Source organism: Diuraphis noxia, unplaced genomic scaffold, assembly GCF_037042655.1.
Source record: "Diuraphis noxia isolate RWA-SAM2 unplaced genomic scaffold, SU_Dnox_SAM2 contig0001, whole genome shotgun sequence".
In the NCBI taxonomy this organism is placed as follows: domain Eukaryota; kingdom Metazoa; phylum Arthropoda; class Insecta; order Hemiptera; family Aphididae; genus Diuraphis; species Diuraphis noxia.
In genome coordinates, this window is record NW_028301711.1 from 13,382,747 (window position 1) to 13,410,736 (window position 27,990).

At 27.2% G+C, this 27,990-nt stretch overlaps 2 protein-coding genes across 2 annotated transcripts; both read right to left on the reverse strand.

Moving 5' to 3' along the window:
* Nucleotides 1-142: 142 nt before the first annotated feature.
* Nucleotides 143-27,982, reverse strand: LOC107167568 (protein Rae1-like). Its single transcript, XM_015516684.2, has 9 exons — nucleotides 27,847-27,982; nucleotides 9,632-9,770; nucleotides 9,402-9,560; nucleotides 9,072-9,338; nucleotides 6,264-6,335; nucleotides 5,928-6,084; nucleotides 5,721-5,857; nucleotides 5,464-5,658; nucleotides 143-398 (listed from the first exon to the last, which is right to left on the reverse strand). The coding sequence occupies exons 3-9, from the start codon at nucleotides 9,531-9,533 to the stop codon at nucleotides 321-323; spliced, it is 1,038 nt and encodes a 345-aa protein (XP_015372170.2). The 5' UTR covers nucleotides 9,534-9,560; nucleotides 9,632-9,770; nucleotides 27,847-27,982; the 3' UTR covers nucleotides 143-320.
* LOC149059792 (nuclear pore complex protein Nup160 homolog) lies at nucleotides 19,073-27,982 on the reverse strand. Its single transcript, XM_089217012.1, has 2 exons — nucleotides 27,847-27,982; nucleotides 19,073-23,646 (listed from the first exon to the last, which is right to left on the reverse strand). Exon 2 carries the CDS (start codon nucleotides 23,639-23,641, stop codon nucleotides 20,024-20,026), a length of 3,618 nt encoding a protein of 1,205 aa, XP_089073138.1. The 5' UTR covers nucleotides 23,642-23,646; nucleotides 27,847-27,982; the 3' UTR covers nucleotides 19,073-20,023.
* Nucleotides 27,983-27,990: the final 8 nt, after the last annotated feature.

Below are 27,990 nucleotides of genomic sequence, written 5' to 3' on the forward strand. Positions count from 1 at the left end.
TTCTTGATGATTTTTCATATAAAATACCTACTTAAAAATTAACAACTATTCATTTATAAAATCAAGAAAAAAGTTTTTTTTTTTATCAAGCATTACCAGGAAAATAATAAAATAAAAAAAATAAAATATTGTATCTGTATTATGTTATAAATTTATAATAATTATGTTTATATTTAAAATTAAGAAATTGTTCAAATTTCAAAAACATTTTTATCATTCAGTCATGCCTAAAAGTTGTCAAATTGTATTTGAATTATCACAGTTACTTTAAATACAATAATCAACATATTATGAAAAAAGAACAATTAATCTTAAGTAGTTCATTTTGGTTTCAGTTCCTCAAAGCATGACCTTAAAAATATATGCGGCTTTTCATTTGGATCATAATACTCAGGACCCTGAAAATCAAACAAATAACAGTTAGTTATTAAAAAAAAATTGAGACAGAAGTAATTGTTTTATTTCTATTAGTTAGTAGGTATAACCTAATTAAATATTTCAACTTGTTTTACAACTCTATTATGAATTCTGATGTTAAAATATTAATAAACTTTTCTAAATTCAATTTTTTACTCAATATTACTGAATTTCATAGAAATTTAAACTATAAAACTCAATTTAAGTTTTAAGGGACCATAAATTATCTTAAGAAGCTATCAAATGATTATTTCAAACTAAAATATTTCGATAATATCTTTAAATAGTTATTTAAATATGATAAACACATTAGGATAGTTTATTGTATTTTTTTTTTTTTAGTAAAAAATTGAAAAAGGTTTCAAAAATTATAATAACATTAACTCCAGGTGTGATTATACCCGATGATTATTTATTGTGGAATGCTCATTATTCCAAAATGGGTAGATGTGTTGAAAAAAAAATGTTTTCACTGTTAATAGTTGTTAAAAATAAAAATTTTAAAAATATTTGTATATTTTTAAAGTATTTTTTTTAATGACAAAATCCCTTTTTATTTTCATATTTCAAAGTAAAATATTTTTCTAAGCATTTTGATAGGTACATAAAAATTAAATTTAGGACGATCAATTAATGAGTTATTTTAAAGTATTTTAAGTTGAGATGAACGGTTACTCCGCAAAATGTTGGCCCATTACCCTAAACTTTAAATACTTATAAGTCCAGTGCTCCCACAGGGGGTGAGATAGACCCATGGTACTGCGGCCCGGTGTTCATGCAAATAAAGTGTATTAAGTATTATAATGTATAAGTGTACCTAGAATTATACATACATATATTCAAATATTATACAGTATAAGTTATAATTAGGGCTCGGATGTTGTTGCCCTAAAAATGTTATAAAATTGATTGCATTATTGTTGTGAAAAAAAACCGAAATTGCACTTAAAAATTGCAATAAAAAAATATTTTGTACCAAAAAAATAAAAATAAATATATTAAAGAATTATTTTATGAAATGGATTAAGTCATTTTATTAAGTAATATTATAAAGTTTTATTAGATAGGTTTTAAACGAGTAAATAATAAAAAGATTCAAATTCTCGTCAGTTGTCATTAAAAATCTGGTAAATTGTGCGGTCTTCTTATTTTTTCAGAAATCTACAAATAATTTTATTAAAATTTATAACTTTTTATTTAAACTATTTTTTATTTGTTTTTTTAAAAAAACCTTACCTGACCTTAAAAATTATTGCACTGTATAATATAACAAAAAAAATTGAAAACATAAAAAAATATATAGAATTGTATTGAAAATGACGACAATCAACAAAATTGCAAAAAGTTGCACTTAAAATTTTTATATATTAATTGGTACTCGTTTGAAATAAATTTATAACTTGCTTAGCAACGAATCCAAACAATAGAAAAAAAATGCAAATGCAACAACATCCGAGCCCTAGTTATAACTATGGTTTGGAAGTTATAGGAGTTGCATATTATTCTGTATGCTCTCGATTTATAGCAGACTAAGCTATAAATCCAAGCTACAAGCATACATTTAAAGAAATAATAATAATAAGTTTATTTTGCCAGTATAAATTTTCAGTGATACAAGAAAGTAATAGTACTAAGTAAGAATAAATTATATTGATTCACTTCTAAAAAGCTAAAAGCTTGTGCTAAGAAGTGAGAGTTTCTTATAACATTATAATATCATAGGCGAATCTAGGAATTCATAGCAGGGTATGCCTTTACTTCAAAAAAGTCCTCTGTAGTTCAAAATACCTCTCAGTTATCACACGTTTAAAATATGTTTCCCATTTGAAATAACATTAATAATATTAAATAATATTATTATGATTAATTTTTATTACCTAGTTTAGATGCTATTTTTCTTGCTGTAGAATACACATGTAATGTTTCAAAATTATTCAATTTTTTTTTTGTACATACTTACAACCAATAATTAAATTGTTAATCAATTATGTTTAAAATTCTTGGAAGTTTAATATAACATCTTATTTTTATTATTATTAATAACAAAGAATTGTATTAAATATATAACATAATTTTATTATCATTAATAAGAAAGAATTGTATGAAATATATAATATAGGTAGGTAACTGATATCTAGTAATAGGCGACTAGGCGACATAATATTATACTTAATACTTAATACGAAATCAAGTATTTTTCATTTTGTTAATAACCATAAAAAAGATAATTACTGGTAAAATTAAATTACATAAAATAACTATGATTATGGCTACAAATTACGACTATAGTCGTGCTATAAATAAACAGGCATGTTTTCTCTATTCTTGAAAATATTGCTGATCTTTTATCAACTATCAACATGCTTATCACTATAATATTAATTGACAATATTTTTACCCATAAAAATGTATTAAAATTAAAATACAAATTGTTTAATGTTTAGACTCAATACCATTGTAACTGAAGTCTGAAATGAGTATTATGGGCCCTACAAAGGTTTATACGAGTCGCAGGGTGTGCACTGGCACACCAGGCCCACCCTGTAGATTCGCATATGTATAATATATAAACGAAATAACTTAAAAAATTAATACAACATGAGGGAATAAAGTAAAATAAAATACTTACAAATTATAATTAAATGTAACATAATCAAACTGGTTAAGCTTAATATAAGATTTTAAAGAGTTAATATTATTGAAGTTGAAAAAATTTTAATTTAATTTCTGACACAATAATGTACATTTGTAAACAGGACTCTGAGAGGTTACATATTTAAAGCATTTAATAGAATTAAGATTAAAATGACATTTATTTCTAGTATTATAATTATGTTCTATGGTATTCAAACAATGTCTATATTTATAAACAAGTAAAAGCAAAGATTTATAATATAACATGGATATAGCCGATATGGGTTGAACATTAAAATCAATGTATAACTGATTTGTTGGATATAGAAACGGCTTAGAGATAATAACTTTTATTAAATTATTAATAGTTGTATTTAAAGGAATCAAATAATATTTATAAGTACCACCCCAGAAGGACAATCCATAGTAAACTAAAGATTGAACTAATGACATATAAATAATTCTCAAGTGTATTAATATCTATAATGTATTTAAAGCTTTTAAAGTTATAAAATAATTTCCTGATAGTATTCCAATGTACTTACATGATAATTCCATTTTAGTTTTTCATCAAATATTAGCCCTAAATATTTAATTTGATTTACTCTTTGAATATGTTGACAATTAAAGGATACAATTTTATTTTTACAATTTAAGAAAGGTGGACAAATGAAAATTTTTATAAGGTAGTTGAATTTGATCTAAGATTAAATAGTATATAATTAGACTTTTTTAGGTTTAACTTTAAAAAGTTATTATAATGACAACTCTGAACAATATCTAGTGAAAAATCAACATCATAAAATAAAACATCAATACTTTTATAATTAAAGAGCGTAACTGTATAATCAGCAAAACTATAAATATCACCTTTTATAAAAACAATAAGAAGGCCTTTAACATAAATATTGAATAATAAAGGGCTAATACAGAACCCTGTGGAACATCAATTGAAATATTATTTACATTACTATATTCACCATTAATCACTACAATTTGAATTCTATCACTTAAGTATGACTTAATTAATTTTAAAATATTACCCCTTATCCCAGCATAGTGTAATTTTCTAATTAAAAGATCTAGATTTACAGTATCAAATGCTTTTTTTATATCAAGAAAAACACCTATTACATGATTACTTTTATCAACATTATCATAAATGTAATGAGTATATTAAATAAAGTGTCGTTAGTAGACATTCCCTCCCTAAAACCAAATTGAATAAATGCATATTTCTCGGTTTTCATATGCATATTCAATATTTTCTAAAATAATTGATTTTTTTCTTTGTTAAACTTTGTATTTTAAATATAATGAAATAATATATAAATAATTAAGTGATTCAATGCAACAACTTAATAGGTATCATAAAACACATATATTTATTTCATATATAACTTCACAAATAATGAAAAAAAAAAAAATTTGGTTTAATACAATTTCAAATGAAAACTAGTCACGCCCCATATTTTATTTTTCAAAAATATATATTTTTTTGTGTATTAATAAATATTAATTGATAATTAATAATGACGTTATATGTTTTTGATTAATGAACCTTGATTAATGTTTTGCATATTTCACATTTTTTCATGTATATTTTATCATTTTTTTGCACATATTTTGCTCCTATTACTTCCATCTTAGTTCTAACAAATTACACTATTTTATTTTTACCTAACAAGTGTTATATAACTTTTTGTTTTTCAAGATTTTAAATTTTAACCCATATTTTAAGTTTCTACTATGTATATATTATATATGTATTACACGTGTTTTTAATTTATAAAGGATATCTATACATTTGTTGGTATTTTACTTTTTATATTAAATTATATTAAATAATATGTATTTTATTATTTATAAGCATGTAAGGGTTAGTTATACCTACTCTTATAATCTACAGGTACATAAAACTAATATTTGAGATATATAAATGTCAAAAAACTAATGGATATTAAAGACGGAACTAGATTTAGTTTAGTACCAGTGAGGGGACATGCTTATAAGTAATTAACACTCATAAATTACTCGTACTGATTTGATTCATATGTATTGAAATACTCGGAAAAATATTATGCTTCCAAAGATGAAATGAAAACTGTTGTATTATCCAAAAATGAATACAAATTAATAAAATATAAGAATAAAAATATTTAATCAATGGCTTATAATTAAAACATAATTTTTTATATGAAAATGTTATCTAACGAATGGAAATAAAAAAATATTATATTAAAAAAACAATATAATTTTTTGAATACTAAGTATTGCACATTAAATTAATCACTCGGTATATCTTATCTCTTTGGAACTTATTTTAAATTTGTCAAAGTTGTAAATAAATATTAGATATTAATTTGGTATTAGTGTGGTAGTTTTAAACCTTAAAGTAATTAATATACAAACCTTTGACCAGTCATATCCAGAACTGTAAGCAAACATTTTGCCAGTACTGTTAAAACAACATTTTGTGATTGATTGGTCTAATACTTCGGACATCTTCAATTTTGTACGTGATTCCTTATCCCAAAATGCAAATGTGGCATTAGATCCCACAGTTGCAAATGTATCATGGATTGGATGAAACTTGATATCATTAACCTGTTAAGATATCGAATAAATAAGAAATATAAAATAGTTTATGTTAACAAATAGCTACATACGGCATATATGTTTCGTGTGGGTGGTATTTTCAAGATATTTCGACAGTGGCAATTTAATGAGAAAACATCTTTAGTTTTTTGTGGTTTAAAGTTTGAAAAAACAGCAGTACCTCCTCCAATATTTCCCAAACCAAAACCTAAAATAAAACCTCTTATATTTCTATACTTGCATGTTAATATACATATTTTTTTAATAATATTACTAACCAGTAGGAATTTGTGTTATCTTATCTTTGAATATTGCAACACAACGATTTTGATATTTAAGAGGAGATGTTATTTGATCTATCATTGACGGTGTCCCATCTAGTTTATAAGTAATTACAACATTTGATGCCGTACCGACAACTGCAATAGGATATTCCTAAACAATTAAACAATTAATTGTTGATATGTATAGTACCTACGTCTTTTAAAATAAATAGTTAAAAAACACAATAATAAGTACAAGATAAAATTAGTTAATAAGTATATCTAATAACTATTTTTGATGTAGTTAATTAATAATTTATATTTTTATAAAATATGATGAAATAAACTTACCACATCAGCACAGTAAACTCTTTCGGATAGATTAATGGTCGTTGTGGGACGTGTACATCTAAGATCCCAAAACTAATAAATAAAAATAAAATAAAATATAATACTTGAAGTACATAATTAAATATTTTTATAGGCACTTCAAAACATATTAAAGTAAATTACATATCAAACGATTTGATAACTACAGGAAAACATATTAGGGGAGACTGGCTATATATGACATACCAGGAAAATATGACACTTTAATGTTTCGTTAAGAAATAGTAATATTTAAGGACCAAGGAGCTTTTAAAAACATTATTTATAACCTCCTATACATGATTTGACATGTTAGCAGCTTGCTTGTACCTTATCACAGAATTGGTAATCAAAATTATATTTTGTATACTATCCATAGACATATAAATATATATATATATATATATATATATGTCTATGATATTATTACATTTTTTTTTTTTATCACATTTAATATTTATTTTTTATATACATCATTTTGTTGTACTTGAAAATTTTGAATTTCATGTTACACAAAAAAAGGTAAGCTACAATATAATTCTATTGAAAATAAGCTTATGTTAGTACTTTTTCATGAAGAAACTCAAATAAAAATTGCACCATATTAGGCAAAATGACATAGTGGCGTGTCATTTTTCCCTAGTTACAAACATTTTATAATATTTATATTGTTTTTAGTTAAGAATGGTATCCAACTATAGTCGCAAGACCAACCGACAAAAATGGTCTGAAAAAGATATGTGTGATGCAATATTGGCAATAAAAAATAAAGAAATGGGATGGCTCAAAGCTTCTCAACAGTTTAATGTTCCACAAGCTACACTTCGACGTCACTGTCAAAATAAAAATAAAATAGCAAAAGGTAGAGTAAAAAAACTTAGTCGGGGAAGTATTTTGACAACTGTTGTAGAAAAAAAAATAGTTGATCACATATTAAACTTAGAGTCAAGGTTTTTTGGAATAACAACCCATGAAGTGCAGAAGTTGGCATTTGAGTTTGCCGAAGAGGCTAAATTATCACACAATTTCAATAAGGAAAAAAAATAGCAGGTTGTGACTGGCTAATTGGATTTCGAAAAAGGAACCCAGAGCTGTCGTTACGTTGTCCTGAACCCACTTCATCTGCCAGAGCTAAAGAATTATGTCAAGAAGACATAAGTTCTTGTAATTAATAAGACTGAAGTAATTATGTTTAAAATATTTTATAAATGTTAACTCCATAATCTTTAATTATTAAATTAATTATTTTTATTAAAATTGTAAATAATATTGAACTTAAATCCATGATTAAAAATAATGTCTTAGCATGTATTGTTTTTAAACATTTAAGATTTTAAGTGTGAATTATGTCAAGAGACTGAGTTGTTATTATTAATTAAGACTGCAATTTGATATGCAATTACTAACAAATAAATTTAATATAGTTTAATTGTTTTAAATTTTAAATTTGTTGTACCTAATATATGATACAAATATTATAACTTCAATATGTTCCTTCATTATTAGATTTATAAATACTCAAGAAATTATAAAACTGAACTTTAAACAGAGATTAAGACTAAATTATTAGTGTTATTTTTAAATATTCCAGATTGTGTTTATGTTTTTATATTAATAAACGTTTTAATAGCTGTTAAGTGTTGTTATATATAGTATGTTGGGTTACGATAATAAAAAAATGTATTAAAATATTACAAAGTTGAAATTTCATAATGTGATTCTATAACGAAATAGTCAAAATATATTATGGTAACCTATACAAACATTGTATGTCATTTTACCTGAGAATAAGGGTAAAATGACATAGTTCACATTTTTTTAAAAAAGTAAATTTTTTTTTTTTATGTAATAAATTTAGTATTTAACTGCAGTAATGTGTGTACCTATAGTACTTGTACAAATATGCAGGTAAGTTTTCAGATGTTAAATAATAATACATTTTTTTGTACACCGATTTTAAAAAATGGTATGTCATATTAAGCCAGTCTCCCCTAATTTGGAGTGTTAGTAATAATAATTTTAGATTTTTTGCGATGAATTTATAGATTTTATAATGATATATATTTTTTTTTAATTATGCAGGAAATCCAAATTTAAAAATTTCAGTATTTATCAAAGTTGTCGGGAAAACAGGAATTTTTTCACGAAATTGGTTTTTAGCAAAATCTATTTTGGTTTTCTAATTAATAATTGTCATAGGTATATGACATTTTCACTGTATACTACCATTTTCTATATAACATACAATTTTCAAATATTTGTCTCTCGTAGAACTATTTAAAAGAATATCAATAACTTTTGATAATTATGATTTCAGTTTTTTTTAAATTAAAGTGAATAACAAAAATTTTGCACGGTCAAAAAATTTGGAAATGTAACACAGGGTTCCTGTTGTTAATGGAAATTCAAAAAAAAGTGTATATGAACGTCAGAAAATGAAATTATGATGGAATTCATTTTTATATAAGTATTTAAATTTCAGATATAATGGTATGATAAGCAAATAATATTATTTCAATCACCGTCTACCGCGGTATTAATAATAATAATATCCATTTGTAATATAAAATATCCTAGACTGACAAACAGTTTCCGTTCAGAATTGTTTTTCGTATACAATGATAATATTAAATTATTGAATTCTTACTGTACATCACCCATTTACCTCCTTTTTTACTATAAATATTTATTATGAATGATACCTATTATATCAATAGCTTAAAATAAAAATAATAATTGTGAAATAATCGTGAAACGTGACTTCGAAAGAAAAAAAAACAATTGACACACCTTTACCGTTTTATCCCACGAGCCCGTCATGATACGAGTATTAGATGTTGGTTCCAACCAATGACAAGTTCTTACGGGTGCATCGTGAGCTGCTACTTGCACTGTTTGATTTGTTTCTATGTCCCAGCTTTTCACTTGTTTGTTACAAGACGCTATGAAAACCTTTGTACCGTCACTACTCCAGCAGACGTCTAAAATTGGCATGTTCATAGACTGCAAAGATTTTGGCACGGTTTGGCCGCTCTCTTCGACTTCCCAACAACGTACCTAAGATGTAAATCAAATAATCTCAATACGCTACATCGTTCCACGTTAATATGTTCTTCTCACGCTTTTGTCCCAACTACCCGCTGTGAGAAATGTTTTCTGCAACGTGGCCGGACTAAACTCCATTCCTGAAACGGAATCATCGGGAGGCAACCTGACTTCAAAATCATTATTAGGATTTATGGGATCCGCCATTATCAATACACTTCAAGCCGCCTTAGTCTATAAATCCATTCAAAACGAAACAATAATTTTCGATCATAAATTAATACACTTAACATCGATCGACTTACTTGTGTTGCGGCCGAGCTTGTTGTATCCGTCTTTATGTATTATCTCACGCGTCCGTGTGGATTTTGCCTTTGGCACCAGCGGATTCACAAACAATCGAGTTACTATAAGAAATATACACGGCAGGTGCGCAGCGTTGGTCTATTTAAAAAAAAAAATTAAAAGCTCAGAATATTGATATTTGATAGTAAATTGAGTTTCAAAAAAAGTTCAAAAAATAATTAATACTCAAAAATATTTTTAAAGAGTTTTGCATATTATTATTACCTTTTAACAAAAGCAATAATTAAAATTTTGAGAAAATATTTTTTGGTATTCAACAAATTTATGAATAACTGTCCAGGATAACATTATATGGATCAAATATGAATAACAGTAGGTACCTAGGTAGGTACTCTTTCTGTATTTTGAGCCACTTTAACTCCTGTTAGTAGAAAGTAGGTACCTAAATTTCATGAAATATTCTAATATTTTTTTAGAAATTGTATCAGATTAATTGGTCAGTTGAAAAAACCCATGCCTCTATTGTTTATTTCCGTGTACGACGTACTTAAGAATAAAACATTATTTTTCTGGTAGATGCTTAGACACTTAGATATTAATATAATAGACATTTTTTCATTATTTTTGTTAAACACTGATCGGAGAGTGTAACCCATGATCGTAATACTGGTTATTCTAATTAATATTTTTTAGTAGGTACTGAAAAACTGATTAAAATTGTTTTGAAAAAATTGAAATAGCTAATATGTAGACCTGGTTTTAGGTAACTGTTAATTCTAAAAACATCTATTTAAGTCAATTTAAAAAAATATTTAGATTTTAACAAGTTCCTGTTCAAAAATTATTATAAATTATTTTTATAACGTTTTTACTTAACTATTGAATTTATAATTATTAATTAGTTTTTTCAACTAGATCAACTTAATTTAGCAAAAAATAATAACATTTCAAAAATTCGCAAGAAACAAACTAAGTACCTATACATGACATGAATAAATATTTATACAAAACAAGGTTTAAAAATTGGCTAAATTGAATTTTTCAAAAAAATGTTTACCAGATTTAAACTTAATTTATTTTTAATATTAAAAAAAAATTTTAATTAAATGTTATACCATACGAGTATAAGGCATTGAAAAGTGTTGCAAGTTTTTGTAATGTACAAAAAAAAAATGTTGATTAGAACAAAAGTTATTTCAATTATCATGTCTTCCTATTTTAAAAAATGTATTAAAAATTAAAAAAAAAAATATGTGCATTAGGAACTCTTCTACTACAAACAATTGAGGAGTCCAGTTTCAATGTGTCTAGTACAATATCCATGTTCGTTAAATATTTTCAAAAAAACAACCGTATGGCATGAAATACACTTGTCAAAGGAGATTGTGCGTTTTTTAATACCTACCTACACTAATTGTAATTTTCAAGTTTAAAAATACACTGATAGAGTTTGACCATTTTACTCGACAACAGTGTTCTATTCGAATTCGGAGATAAAAATTTCATACGGCACACGACATCCGTTTCATTTTTCACGAAAAACGGATGTTGTACCCTTTGAATAACCAGACACGTCCAGTGGCGTAGTTATGATTTTGTTCTTGGGGTAGGGGGAAATATAATTTATTGGATGTGTGTGATACTATGATAGGCGACAGACATAATTTGAGAACCTTGGTACTTTTATAATCAAATAACCGTATATCAAGTATACCAATAGGTCAATGCCAGTGACGGGTCGCAATTAAATTCATTGGGGAGACTGACAATTTATAATATCATAATCAAGTTTGTGACTTGTGTATTATACCAATAATAAATAATAATAATATCATTACTACACAGGACGATACAATGTGGAATAACTAAATTCAATCGTCAAATAAACGGACGCACGACAGTACGACACGCTGTAGATTTTAGGTGTTAACTGAAAAGTACGTGACGACTGCGATGCGAACGGCAGAAACTTTGAATGAGTCTAGTCTCAATGTACTGAATAACATCTATACAATCTACCCTTCTCCTCAGCTTTGTCGTACATATGAAATTTGGATACACAATTGAGTCTCTTAAACGGCAGATTCTCGAATTAGCGACCGTCATTGTTATCGATGTAAAAATAGAAAACAAATATTATATTGTAAATTTTAATATCGAAAACCATAATTATTATTTTTTAAATGGATAAAAATATTAAATTATAATACAACATTCTTCAAACTTTTGTGTTTTGTTACTACTTTTTATTATGGGGAGTCGCCGTCTCAAAGATTCCCCTGACGAGCCGCACGCACTGGTCTTTGCATTAAACATTTTAAAAAAGGCTCTGGGGGGGATCTATCCACACCATCACCACTACCCATAACTACGCCACCGGACCCTTCAGTTATCACTATTCTTGTATCCGGGCCTGTGTCTTGAAATTGTTGATCTTGCACGACACACGCCTCTGGAAAACGTGATGATGTATTATGACGTCATAAAATGCATTCGTATTTTTACAACAATAGTATACATCGTGTTTATTAGATATTAGGTATACAATGATAATGAACGTAATATAATATTAAAATTGTTGAGACGATAATGAAAACAAAAACAACGACTACGACGGAAGAACGCTCGTCGGCCGCCTCTTATCGGGTACTCTTCGCGGCGTCGGTGACGCGAAAAATCTGTCGGCCCGTGTTCACGTACGACTGGAGCACTCGGAGGTCGCGGGCCATCTGGTCGACCTTGTTCTGGATCTCGTGCCAATATTCGGCGGACGACAGCGGTGCGGGGGTGGCCGTGGACAGGCCGGTCGTGTCGGACACGAACGACATTAGCGACGAGCCGCAAAAACAAGCGCCGACCAGGTAGCCCAGGACGGACGCCGCGACGGCGAACGTCAAGTGCCACCGGTACTGGCGCAAGAAACTTTTCGCGGTGCACAGATAGCAAACCAACAGAATGTCCATCGTGTTTGCGACGACGACGACGACGACGACCGATTCAACGACGCGTTAGGCCTTGGCTGATAACAATAAATTATTGTTTTAATATTACGATCGCGAAACGAAACGAATCTGTGCACGCGCCGTTCGTCAAACGTCTGGAGAATAAACACTTATTCGTTCGTCGAAAACCACACACGGATGATGACGCAGGTCAACATCGCGCGATGTCGACGATGAACGCCGGCCGCCGCCATGTACCGTACAAATGATACCGCGATGTGTATACGGTATACCGACAAAATCGACCGTGTCCGCGGGCAATTCGAACCGAGATCGCAAATATTGTTTTCTATTCGATTTAAAAGGGCGCTACGCACGTATTTGTTGTCTCCGTCTTACAAGTGCGTAACACGACTAAAATAATTTACGTAGATCAAGTTTAATTCCGTTAGTTTGAAAATTAGAGTGAATCGACCGGTTATGAAACTTGATTACGACAACTTGGTTTTCAAGTGAGTTATGATCATTTTTAATTTACGTTTTTTATGTACGCATAACTTACTACAAAACTGAACTACCGTATAACAACCCACATGCAAACACAAATAATGTTCTTAATCAAGTTTCATGACAGGTCGATTCACTATAATTTTTAAACTAACGGAGCTAAATCTGCTGAGCGTAAATTTGCAATGTTATGCACTTGTAAGATGGAGACAACAAACGGTCGTGTAGCGTCCTCTTAATGATAAAATCAAAAAAAAATAGACGCTCTCACCTGCAGCCTTGGACGTCTTTGCCGTCTTATCGGCGCAATTGTTATTAAATGTTTTAAGCAGGCGGTTGGGTTTTTATGGTATTTGCATATATTTCTGATAATGAGATGCTTAAAAAATAGCAACAGAGTACGCTTAAAATGTGTTTCATGATACAAAGAACTTAAATTAAAAATTTAGATATTAGATTTAGGTTTTTTTAGATTCATGTCAATCGAATAATCAGATAAATTATAAATGCAGGTATAGATTAAGTGAATATATAGACCGATTAAGCTGATTCAACGCCGTACAATTACAGCGAAAATATATAGGTATAATATAATATCACGATAATTTCGTATAAAGTACTTGATTCTAATTTATGTTATCTGCTGATTTGTTGAGTTTTTTGTCGATTTCTACTATAATTATTAATCACCAATTATCAACGAACGAGCGTTGAATGCGTTGTATAGTCAATACTCAATTGTAACTAAGTGATTGAAAAGTAATAACTTTTCATTAATTACTTTTTTAATTAATTGCCTTATAAATTTCCTTCTTTTGCATGCTTTTTTTTTATTACAATATTTAGCGATGTTTAAGGTAATATTAAAGCACATATTTATGCAGTTTTAAGTGCTATAAAATCTCAAACCTGGTTATAAATTGATAAATTATGACGGCGTGTACAGTGACTTACAACGACACACTACTAATAAGTAATAACCAGGGCTCGGGACTTATGCATATGCATATTTGTTCGGGAAATAAATAGAATAAATCTGATCTGCTACAAATTTGTGTTGTGGTATTTGGAGTTAAAGTTTAAAAGTTTATTGTGCATATTTTTAAGATTTATTGATTTTTATTGCATATTTTAAAATGATTTTTGATTATTTACTAGTAAATCAATTTTTAATGCTATGAAACGTCTTACTGAGATAACTAGGAAAAATATTTGTACAGAGATGGAAAATGTATTGAAGAAAAATATTGGTCTTGTTATGGTAAAGAAAATTAAAAATATTCATAACAGTGAATTAATTGACATGAAAGGCTAGGATATTAATGATCTGACATATTTTAAATATGCTCCAATCACATTGGTAAACGTAGAAAGATCATTTCCTGGCTATAGAACTTTACTAACAAATAATAGAAGGTCTTTCAAAGTCGAGAACATCAAAAAACATTTAATGATTCAGTGTAATGCAAGTAAGTACATAATAAGAATAATCAAATGATTATTTTTAATACATACAAATTTTAATTGGTAGGCATAGAAGATGTTGAGTGTTAAAAAAATCTAAAGATATCACATTCAACAGTTTTGACCTTTTTTGAAATAATATAGTATGAATAAGATATACATTTTAAGTAGCATGTAGAATATATGTTTTATTTTTAGGTAAATTTGTATAATATAAGCCTTTTTTAATAAAAAATAAATGCATATTTTGATATATTTTGGTGCATATGTATGCGCATATTTTTAAGATTTTAAGCACATAAAGTACCGAGCCCTGGTAATAACAGACACTAACATGATATAGACATATACTAGACGCATTTTTTCTTCATTTATAGGTACAATAGGTTATCGTACTATTTGACTCGTCTTCTCATTTGTACTTCACAAACAATAACCTTTACAGATCCCTAAAAATTCCTACACCTTATCAATTAGTAAAAGTATATCGTATAATATGACACATTTTAAATTTCATAGCAACTTCTTAACCTCTCTCATCAGTAGGTAACTCATTAATAATCAATCAAACAACAGCTATATCCTCCAACTCACTGGCTATATGACATAAGCGCCAAAGGTGCAAAAATGACGTATCATTTAGGTACGCCAAAATTAATATTCTATATGAGTACCTACTAGTTATTTAAAAATTGCTATCTTATAAAAAATTACATTATATTAAAAAAGTGTTCAATAATAAATTGTTAAATTATATTATATCTACATACGAATCAATATAATTTTAATAATCGGTTAGTTCTAAATTTAATATCTATTAACCGTGGCACACGTACCTTTTGGCACTAATGTACGATACGACTTTTTTTTCTAATCTCATTTTGGCACTTATGTCTTTCACCGAACTCACTTCCCGGTATTGTATGTAAAATACTAAAAAAATACATTAGCCTAGATACCTACTAAATTAAAAAAGCAATTTTTTTTTAATACACAATATATAACACCTAAAATAGTCAAATTTACCACCAGATCGGGGGGTAGTTCTGCCGATGATAATTTTCTGTCACTAATCATTACTTATCTATTAGATTTTAAATAATTTTAATAATAAAAAAACAGGATATACCTATCTACCGTTAATAAAAATACATTCGTGATTTTATTGCGTCTAATTTTTGGGATTAAAGACATAATATAAGATAGCTGCGTGACTAATGTAATTCGATAAGGTACCTGTTGTTTAAAATTATATAACCCTTTCAAACTTTTAAGTGCTCAACTAACAATGATATTTTTGAAATCAATAGATTGTGGACTAGGTGATTGGGTAACTTAAAGAAAATAATAATTAAAATTTTTATATTCATTATAAAAGTGAATAAGTTTATAATCGTATATTTTGAAACATGTAGTTTATTTCAATAACCAGTTACCAGATGGTACCTACGGGTTAATACTGAGAGTTTTTTCCATCTTACAAATGTGTACCATACCAAATTGTACGCTCAGCAGATCACGTTTAGCTTCGTTAGTTTAAAAAATTAGAGTAGATTGACTTATAAAACTTAAAGGTAAGAATATTATTGAGACGACCCAGTGAGCTTTTTGCTTTATTTTAATTTTGAAGCGAGTTATAAGTATTTAAGAATCTAAAATTTTTTGTACATCTGAAAATACTTATAACTCGCTTCAAAATTAAAATATAGTAAAAAGCCCAGAAGCAGTCTTATAAATAGTACTTTTGAAAAATATTTAAATACTAGGTAATACAGTATTACCTAAAATTAATAAAAAAAAAAAATAGTATTACAAATACTTTTAAAATATCTATGAATTTTACATAGATACATGTAAATGAGATGTACATGAGATGTTACATGTTATATGTAGGTATATTGTATATCAGTATAGGTGCCTACCTATATTATGTAACTATTATAATTTACTAAACGATAATATTTGATTTAGATATACTGTATAATACATACGGTATACCTTTACAATTTCTAATATACATAGTCATATTCTATTATTTTATTACTTGTAAGATTTATCAAAAATAACTACTGCATAATACTAATATAATACTATTATATGTACGTATTTAATTTATTTGGTATAATTGTGTAAATTATATTCTATAAATCTATATATTTATTATACGACTATGATATATTATAGCTCCGTCACTCCAGCACCCCAAATTTAAAATTTTTACACCAAAATTTCACAAAATTATGTAATCATTTTGTAACGAAATGTAACCATGATAACTTTTTTTGTAACTTACAAGAAAGTCCAGAATTTCGAACTTAAATTCCGGGTGCTGGGGTGATGTCACCCCAGCACCCGGGTACTTTTTCAAAATGGTCCGATTGATTTGAAATTTTCAGGAGATTATGTAACCATTTTGTAACCAAATGTAATCCAAAATTCGAGATCCCTGACTTAACTCGAATCCCGTAAAAACTGATTCAAGACTACCGGGTGCCAGCGAGACGTCACCCCAGCACCTCGGTACTCTTGATAATGATTTTTATTGCTCGAAATTTTCAGACGATTGTGTAACCGTTTTGTAACCAAATGTAATCCAAAATTCGAAATCCCTGACTTAACTCGAATCCCGTAAAAACCGATTCAAGTCCGGCGATCACCATCGTGACGTCACGCGTAAAATCAAGTACCTTTCAAAATGGTCCGATTGATTTGAAATTTTCAGGAGATTATGTAACCATTTTGTAACCAAATGTAATCCAAAGTTCGAGATGCTTGTTTTGGATTTATTCTAATAAGAACCATTTTAAGGATATTAATAATTAATGTTGTAATATTATATACGCACTGGCGGGTTTAATATTATAACAGTATAATATTATATAATATAATATTATATACCCGACAACGTATAAAATATATTTTTGAAATAAAGGTTTAACACTATAATTTATTATTTTTTTTTTTAGTTTTTACTTATGAATGTTTTAATTGTATTAATATTTTCTTAAATATATATATTATATATAGTATTTGTATTTATATTATTATATCTTTATATCATACGTATTATTTATATTTTATACCTAATTAATTTATGTTTATATTTATAGTTTTGAATTTTCAAATCCAACTTTGTTTTGGTTTTTAAAAAGTAATTATTTTCAGTGTAAGAAGGTTAATATAGGCAATCGTGATGAAATAAATTTTTATTGTAACACTGCAGTGGTGGTTTTCATCTAATAAATATGAGTTTGCGTGTTACTGATGATAATTCTAAGGACTTATCCCATCTGTACAAACATAGGTATTTTGTTAGAAAATACAAATTACATCACCCCAGCACCCGGAATTGAAGTTCGAAATTCTGGACTTTCTTGTAAGTTACAAAAAAAGTTATCATGGTTACATTTCGTTACAAAATGATTACATAATTTTGTGAAATTTTGGTGTAAAAATTTTAAATTTGGGGTGCTGGAGTGACGGATCTATATATTATTACTTTTTTTAAATAGCTATAATTCAATCAATTAAACTTGGAATTACCAAGGATCCCCATGGATAGAAAATTATTATGATTACAATATTATTTTTATTGATGTCAAATTTTTGTGAAAAATAATTTATAAAATGAACTTTTTTATTATTTAAATACAAGTATTTACATTTTGTTAAAAATACTTTTAACAAATTGTATTTAAAATAACAAAAAATACTTTAAAAAGTATTTTAATACAAATGTTCAAATACTTGTATTCGAATACTTTACAAGACTGCCCACGAAGTCTTCTCAATAATACTCTTACCTTTAAATTTTATAAGCTGCCAATTCACTCTAGTTTTTAAATTAACGGAGCTAAACGAGATCTGCTGAGCGTAAAATATGCTTTGTTACGCACGACGGAGACAACGCATGCGGGTATAACATCCTCTCAAGAGTAGGTAATATTTTATGCTCGTAACTCACTTAAAAATTAAAATATCGTAAAAAACAGATCGAGAGAACCCAGATGACCTTACTTTTAAAAGTTTTATAATAGGTCAATTTACTCTAATAACTATCAATACTGACAGCACACAGGCATCTTACTGATACCGAAAAGAAATCTGGTACCAATGTCGTACGCGTGTAAGACGGAGACAACACAATATGTTCAATAAAAAAATAATATTATTTATTATATATTATAAGTAAGTAGGTGAGTACTCTACATATTTTCTCAATATTCCTACAACAATAATATGTTAAATTACACAATATATAAAACTATACACCGAATTTCAATTTTTAAACATCACCACAATTTAAATTATACCTATAAATAAAAAATATGTCAAATATATTTCTCCATGTATGATGTATACTAAGTCACACATAGAGTCTACCTACAGTACCTACCCATCTATTATCTATAAATCAGAATATTTTCCAAAGCGATATCTGTTTAACTGCATACCTAAGAACAACCATTATCTTGAAGTACATATTATATAAACTTTAAAAAAAATATTTATTTTAGATAAGTTCATTATAATATCAAATATACTGTAAGCAATTTTAACTACTAATTTGATTAGTGTTCAAACACACATTGTGCAGGATATCTTAAGTAATTCATTAGTGTAACATGGTTATTTTTTTGAGTAACATTGTATAATGACGAGTTACAGTAATTTTTCATAAAATTGTCTTATACAATTAACGCCTGATAGCGAGCAATGCATAATTATAAAAAAAACAGACATACAATTTCTAACAGCTTAAATAATATTAATACATTACACAATACTGAGATTTTGTGTTATTCTAATACACTCAATTTAGGTTTAAAAATATTAAATTTCTTACAAATTATAAAAAAATAAAATAAATGTTTCTAAATTTGGATACATTGATCCCTTTAAGTTCTTCTGCAGAACAGCTTTTTGGTATGGCTGAGAAATATTTACATGCCCAAAAAAAAAAAAAATCACAAATGAGTGACAACAATTTTGAAGATAAAAAAAATGTATAATTATTTTCATAACATAAATTACTGAAAAATTGTACATGTATAAATTGTTTATTTGAAATTATTTAATTTTAAACAAATAAAAACATCTACACTTAAATTTGCAAAATGGGACTTAAGCCATTATATACTTAACCGTCTTAAACCAAACTAAATAGTAAGCAACAATAAATACACATTGGTATTATTTAATTTAACTAGTTACTTAAATGTTAACATTTTATATAAGAATTATTTGATATAAAAAGCTAATTTGTTAACATTTTTTTACATTTTCTTAAATTGACATAATAATATATGCATCAAGCCATCAAACAAATAAATGTATTATTATTATATAATTTAAACATTTTACATTAGTAGGAAGTACATTATTAAAAACTAAATTTGAATCGTACTTAATAGAAAAACATAAGTAACTTAAATTATTGAAAAAAATAGGAAATAATAATAATAATAATAATAATAATTAAAACGCTTGTTTAGTATTTGTATTTTCTTGTGCTACAATTTTATCACAAAATGATTTAAATTTATCAAGAACCTCTTCGCCAATCTGTACTTGATTGTGTTTTAAATTTACAATCACACATTCTATTATATCTACAGGTACTGTCTTATCCAATGTACGCACGGTATCACTACTGCTCATTTCTTCGTCAAAAATGTCTAATATTAAATGTGCACAATTAATCAATTCCCCATAACTTAGGTATAATTGTAGTAATTCACTAACATTTCTTTCTTTGAATGTTCTGAGAATCCAATTAGGTAAATATGCTTGATGACTTAGTAGCTCATCAGCTACATGATAATGCATCAATGTTCTTCCTTCTTCTTCATACTTATTTACTAATGTCTCCAAAAAACGCCAAGCTATTTTCCTGCAATCACTGCCAGAACTATTGAATCCATTATCGGCTAACCAAGTCCATGCTTTATCACATTCGTTAGAATCCGTGAGGGTCAAACATGTTTTTACCAGCTCTCTTAATGGCTGATAAAGTGATAAATTCCACATTTTAGATAAACGCATTGCTTCTTTAAATTTATGTTTCATTAATAGTACAGATGTCACACTTTGTACGTTCATATTGGTTGTAGATCCATCAATTTCCAGACGAGCTCTAGCCAACCAACATAATTTTTTTAGATGTTTAATTTCTATTAATTTATTATGATAATCAATATTCTCAGAGATAAAAGGTAGTGAAACTGTTACAAACCAAGCATCAGTAGGATTTAAACATTCTAAGTATAAGAGTGATAGTCTTAAATATTGTTCTTGTTCAACACATGTGTCAGCCCGTAAATATAATTCATAAAATGTCATGGATAGTTTTTTATACTTTGCATATTTATCATGAAATGAACATAAAAGCATGTAAAAAGGACCAGCATCAACATTTGACAAAGATCTTGCTTTTTTAAGTAATATATCTTCTACTGAGCTTTGCAAACCACAAAAACTAAAACTTAAGAGTTGTTCTTTTTCATCATTTTCTAATAATGTTAAAACAAATGTATGCAAACAATTTAATTTTCGATCTCGATCCTTTAAACACACCATATTATTGTATGCACATGCATATGCTTTCAATTTTAAGTAATTAAGAAAAATGTTAGAATGTAACATTGATATCATGTCAATATCTCCATTATGGATGCATAGTTTTAATACATAATTTCCAAGGTTAACTGCGTGATTAATGTAACCATATTTTTCAAATAAAGTGATCGCTGAAACAAAATGTTTTGTATTTTTTTTTAAATCACTTTTAAGTAACTTAAGTGCATTATCTGGATCATTATTAAGCATATATGAAATAATTAATTTTTCTTCCCATTTCTTATAGTCTAATAATCGAGCCATTTTTTGAATAAAACTGAATTGTCTTTCTTGTAATAAGAACTCTACAAGTGTAGAACCATCAATAAGTGGCCAAGTATAGATTAAAAAGCTATCAATATAACACATAAATGGTTCCTTAACTAATAATGTATTAGTAGAGATCATTTTTTCGCATAACTTAATATCATGTGCAAATACAGCCTGAATCCAGTAGCTATAAGCAAGATTAATAGCGTCATCAATATACTCTTTATTTTGTCCATAATTCTTGGAATTCAACTCAATAAATGTAAGCAATCTACAACATAAGTCAAAACGTGTAACCATTATTTGATAGAAACTGTGAGAAACAACACTAGTTCCTAATCTACTTCTGAAGTGTCTTGAATAATGTGTATCTGGCATATCTTCATCTGGCTTCAAATCAACATGCAGCATTTTTATTAATACACGGACAGCATCAAGAACATTACATCCATTTAAAAATAATGATATAATTGGATCATTACTTTTAAACATATAAAACTTTCTAACTAATTCCAAAAAACCATTTGGAAATGTGTTTATGTCTAAAAATAAACTGAATTTATTTGTTGGTTCTGACATTAGTACTTTGAGTAAATTATTTAATTTTTTGTCATTATTAAGATCTTTAAATGCAAATATCTTATTTTCAACTTTATCTGATGGTCGTAAAAAGCAAAAACTTGAATTTGTTACAACAACTAATAAAAATGATGGTGATCCCAACCATATAAGGCCAAGAGGAGCCAATCTTTTAAAACGGTAATATAAACAGCTTTTATAAAAACTGGCACTACACTGTTCAATAAGTTGCATTTGTGACTCAATATCCGAAGAGTCAAATTTATGCATTTCCAGAGCTACTTTTATATCAATTACATTACTTATCTTGGTACGGTAATCAGTGGCAAATTCACAACTAATAGGTATTTCGTAAACGGCAATAGCATTTTTCAAGTCATCTTCTGTAAAATAAGTCGATGACGAAAATATTTTGTCCAAATAAACTTGTTTTGAGTTAAATGAGATATTGATAGGTTTTTCAAAAGGAGTAGATTCTAAAGAGCAGTTTTTCCAAACACCGTCCCTGATATTTACAGATTTAATGCAAGCAGTGTCTTTTCCAGTTCTCCAAATACACCAAATTTCATTACCAAACAATGACATATTGACTAGTCTGTTGTTCACAGGAGAGCGTACATAAAACTTTTGCTGAAGTTTAAACATTCCATTGTAAGTGCATGGTTCAAAAACCACAAATATTGAACTTTCTGATAAACTAAGATAAATAGTAAGAAAAAGTTTATCATCAAAAGATTTATGAATAATATGAGGTCTTGAACCGTTCACCTCTGTTGAAGTTGTATACATTTTTTTCATATCCATTATATAAATATAAACAGATTTATCGATTGACCAAACTTTTAATTCACATGTATCATCAAGAGTGTATACATATATATCTTGTTGAAATGGATGTACAGCTAAACTGTTAATAACTGGGTTCTCGGCATGTGAAGAAAAAGCTTTTGTTATACTTGAAAGCATTCGAGGTACTGCAGATTCTTGAGAAATTTCTTTTAAGGTGGGTAGTCCAGAAATATACTCCATACGTATATAGAGCATGATGTTGTTTTTTAGAGTTATAATAAATATAGCATCATGTTTTTGATCTATACAAGAAGCACCTAAATATGGATGACTAAGTACTGAATTATAGGAAAAAAATGTTGCTGGATCATCAATAGATGATACATTAAAATTTGAAAAAATTGATAGATTTAATTGCACATTATGATTTTCATTTTCATTATTGGTTTCCATATGACTTGGTCGAGGAAATGTCAATCGATGACAACTACATTCTGTTGGCACTAATAAAACAACAGATTCCAATGTCTCATATACAGAGATTCCACTTTCCAATATAGGCGAATCTCTAAAATGTATACGCAACTGGTTTTCAGTAAGATTTGTGTCTAAACTATTTTCAACTAACTCAAGCTTATCATACAAAACACGCCAAAATATAAAATGGTTAGGTAAATCTTTAAAACAGTATCCACCTGATTGAGGTAGTGTACTTTTATTGCACAAAGTAGTTGAAGCACCTTCAGGGTTAATCAAAATTTCCTTCCATTGATTTGATTGAAAATCTTCAGTAATTACTTGTCTGTAGACAGAATCCATGTATGGGTTATTGATAACCATATTCTCTAAAAAAATTATATATAATGAAATATAAATTAAAAATTAATAAATAGCAATAACACATTGATCCTAGGTTGTTATAATTGTATTTAGATGAAAAATAAAGTCAAAACAAGCCAAAAAGGTCACAATTCTAGTTTTATAAACATTTATTTTAATACAACAAAATAACTTTAACAGTAATTGGAAACCTATATATTATGGTAGCTATCTTTTTTTATATTGACTATATGGTATAAACCTATGTTGAATACTCATATTTTTATATTTTTTATAACTGACTAGTATGAATTTACTTTGAATAAAACAATATAAATCTTAATTAATAATTATATACAGTAGCTAATAAACAGACGGACACAATGGGGATATAAAGTTATGTCAATAATAAGGACAATATTAGGGAATAGATGTTACCGCCAAAAGACTTAATTTAGTAATTAACATTAATGACTAATCAATAACAATAATATTTGCGATCAAATTGGAGAGTATAAGATATTGACAAGGAAATTACGTTAATGTCAAAATTCCGGCATTTTCAAACATAATTTATAAAAATGTTAAATCAAATATTTGTTTGTTGAATTAGACAACGCCTTGCTTTGTAAAATTTAATTTTAATTTCTGGTCGGAGAGATGAATGTATTGGTTTCACGATGATTTTTTTTTCCTCATCACACTTTAGAGCAGTAAATATGATTTGATTTTTTTTCTAGTAGTAAGGTTCATCAGATTGCTTAAGGAAATCAAATATAGAGATTCCAGTTCTTTTCTTAATAATTGGAAAATTAAGAGAAAATAGAAATGTTTACACAAAACCAGTTTTTGGCTAAAATATTTTTCTTATTTTGTTTTAAGAATTACTTTCAACAGTTGTAAAAGCCTGAAATTTTCATTTTTCAATAAATGTTTTAATTAGAATTTATATTATATGGATGTTTTGTTTTTCAATAAATTTTGATACAATGCAATACTAACCATAACTGATCAAAAAATTAAAAATATAATTCAAAGGTAACTTTCTCAAAAGTAATACAAATATCACAGAATAGCTATTTAAAAATATTAAAATCACATAAGAACAATTTTTTACATTCTTGATTTTTAATAGAGTATTGAGATGAAAAATGTCTTTATTTTGAAAACTTTAAAATTTTGTGTTCAATATGAAAATAGTACAAATTTAACTCAGTATTGAGTTAGTGAATAATTAAGCAAGCTTTTTATAGAAAAAATTTAATTCAAAGTTCTACAAATAGTTAAAAATCTAGAAAATATTTAAATAAGATTGTAATTTGTAGTGTATGTATAAGTATAATGTATAACTTTAAAATAACTAAAACATTAAAAAATATAGCTAAGTTTTTAAAAAGTAGGTAATTCATGTTGAAACCAAGAAACTTTAAATTCAAATTTGGATGAAATTATATATTTAAATAAAAAAAATAACGATTTGAGTAACTTTGTTGTTAATTCAAAAATATTATTTGTTTGAGACTTAAAACTTATATGTATATAATTATATTTTACATAGGCAATATTTTTAAAAATATTTAAATAAATGTTAAGCTATTGCCGTTAAGGCTATAAGCTATAAACTTATTCGCAACATACTACGATGTGGCAGTATTGACTCACAAGTTAATAACAATAATAGATGACTAAATGATTTAATATATTAATATATTCTATTGTAATAATTTAATAAATGTAAAGTTTTTGGAAAAATTAAATCAATATTCCCATACAATAATAATAAAATAATTAACTTTTATAGTTATATCAAAAACTTATCATGATACACTGATATACATACTGACACCTTGCCGGCGGAAGGGGGATGCAAACTGGGTACCCGCCTAAGGCCTCACACTTTAATTTTTATATTCTGAGTGGATAGATATAGTGATAAGCAACAATAAAAAAAAGGGTAACATCAACAACAAAGATCATATTATATAAAAACTTTTTTCTGGGCCCTTTGGAATATTTTGCCTAGGGCCTCGCAAAACCTAGTGCCGTCTCTGTACTGACAGATGATCTATACTCAGAATTAAGTTTTGTATACAATGAATTACCATAAATTAAAAATGTAACACATATATTACAGTGACTATTATTGAATGATAAGGCACACTCCTCATCTACTATTATACAGCAGTGGTTTCATATTTTCTTACTTTATTTTTATTTTTACCTAATTACCCTTAACTCAAAAAAATAATTAAAGGGGGGGGGGCTGGAGCATGGTATACAGTTCATATTTGACATAAACTCACCCAGATCACTAAATTAAGTTTTTGACATTTTACAGTTTTTTTTTTTAATTGGAAAAACTGCTAAAAGAGAAAGATTTATATTGTTACTTCTTAAGACCCAATTTAAATGCTGGTACTTCTGAGTTATCTCACCTAACAAAACATTTCCAAGACTACCTATTATGATCATCTGGGTTATCTCGACTACCACAATTTATTAAATAGTAAAAATAATGTAAAAATATTTGTATTATATTGTAAATATTGTTTTTGACTAAAAACAAACAATTTTAAAAACATGCAGTCGATACTTTTTTTGCAAATAGTACCTGAATCTGGACCATTTTTAAAAATTAAAATATACATATACCCATAAAAATAGCATACCAAAAATGTATTCCAATAAAAATCATTTTATTCATGGTGCACAAGGGGTCTTAACATATCATAGCTGCTCCAAAAAAATGATACTACATAAACAAGAAATACTATAAGATAGATGACAAATACAAGTATTTTTGGATAAATCAATGTTATCCCCGACACCAAAATTTCCCCATTTAACAGTAATATAGAGACCAGTAAGTGGAAATAAGATTCAAAATATAAAATACATAAAAAAGATGATCTGATGAAGAGTTTACTGTTTATCTCCATTCAATCAAAAATAAAACAAATACAATGAATACATAAATTAAATTATTACCTTATAGATAATAAGTACCTAAGAATGAAATAAGTTATCTTTAATTTTCTCTAATTGTATTTCTTTCAACGCCATATAGTTGCATAATTAAAACAAATATAATAAATAGTGCTATGTAAAGTTTCATTAAAATAATATGTTTAGAATTGGTCATTTTTTACCTTGTTTAGTTTTTAGTAAAATTAATAACAAATATGGTTTAAATTGTTTTGCAGATATATTTTAAAGAAAGTTCTCAATGTGTCTTATAGAATTATATATTATTATAATGCTGATGTACCTAATTCTAAATTTGAACAAGTAGTTTCTTAGTTATTGAAATGTTTAAATTAAGGAGAAAATAGTAGTCCATAAAAATCATTTTAAAAAAAGTTATAAAATAGATGTAATATTGGATTTAGTATTTATCACAGTTGTATAATTTTTACAAATCATAAATATAGTTGGATTAATATGAATTATTAAATGTACAAATCTAGCTACATTTAAAATCATAATTAAAAGTGCAATAAACACCCTTACTCGATTACCTATAATATATAACAGATTCCTCGACCATATTATGCAAGCATACTTATTAGTCAGTTATTACTTACATATTGTTATTACCGGCCGTTAGCCTATAGGTACCTAAGAAATATTAAATATTTAAATCAATACCTTTATACAAGGTTATATTTTTTCTATCACATGATTTATAATCTAACAACTGAAAATGAATGGTGCGTTAATTCAACTACCTACCCCACCAACCTATTATTTTAAATCACATTCGTACACATCCTAATCTATCACTGAAAGTTATGTTAATTCATCGAGATTTTGTACCTACTCAACTTTCGATTTGTAGGTACAAAGTGATCAATAGGTTTGAAATTGTCAGAATTATTTGAGAATACCTAAAGCAATTTTAACCTTTTTTCCACAAAGATCATTTAAGGGTTCCGTGAAAGTTTAAAATTGCAAGGGAGAGAGACTGGCAGCGTCTGGTACCCTAAAGATAATTAATTTAAAATAGATTCCAAATGAAAAAAATATTCATGTTTGATGTTCCATGATATTAAAAAGGTTAAGGAAACACTGACCTAAAGGGCTAAAGGACAATGAAATTAAGACTTATGCTAAGATAGTACTTATAACTATTTTTGTTTCGTGATACACAACAATAACCGTAAATCCAGATTTCGATCCACGGGTAGGTAGTTAAAAATATAACTATAATATTGTAAACAACTTACCGCTTTTAATAGTAGCACGTTATGAGTCAATGTTATGTCAACAGAATGACAATCGAAGTTAATTAAAACGTTAAACTATCAAGAGAACGCTTAAACAGCCATCACTAATCACTATGGCTAGTAAACATTACTAACAGGTAACGC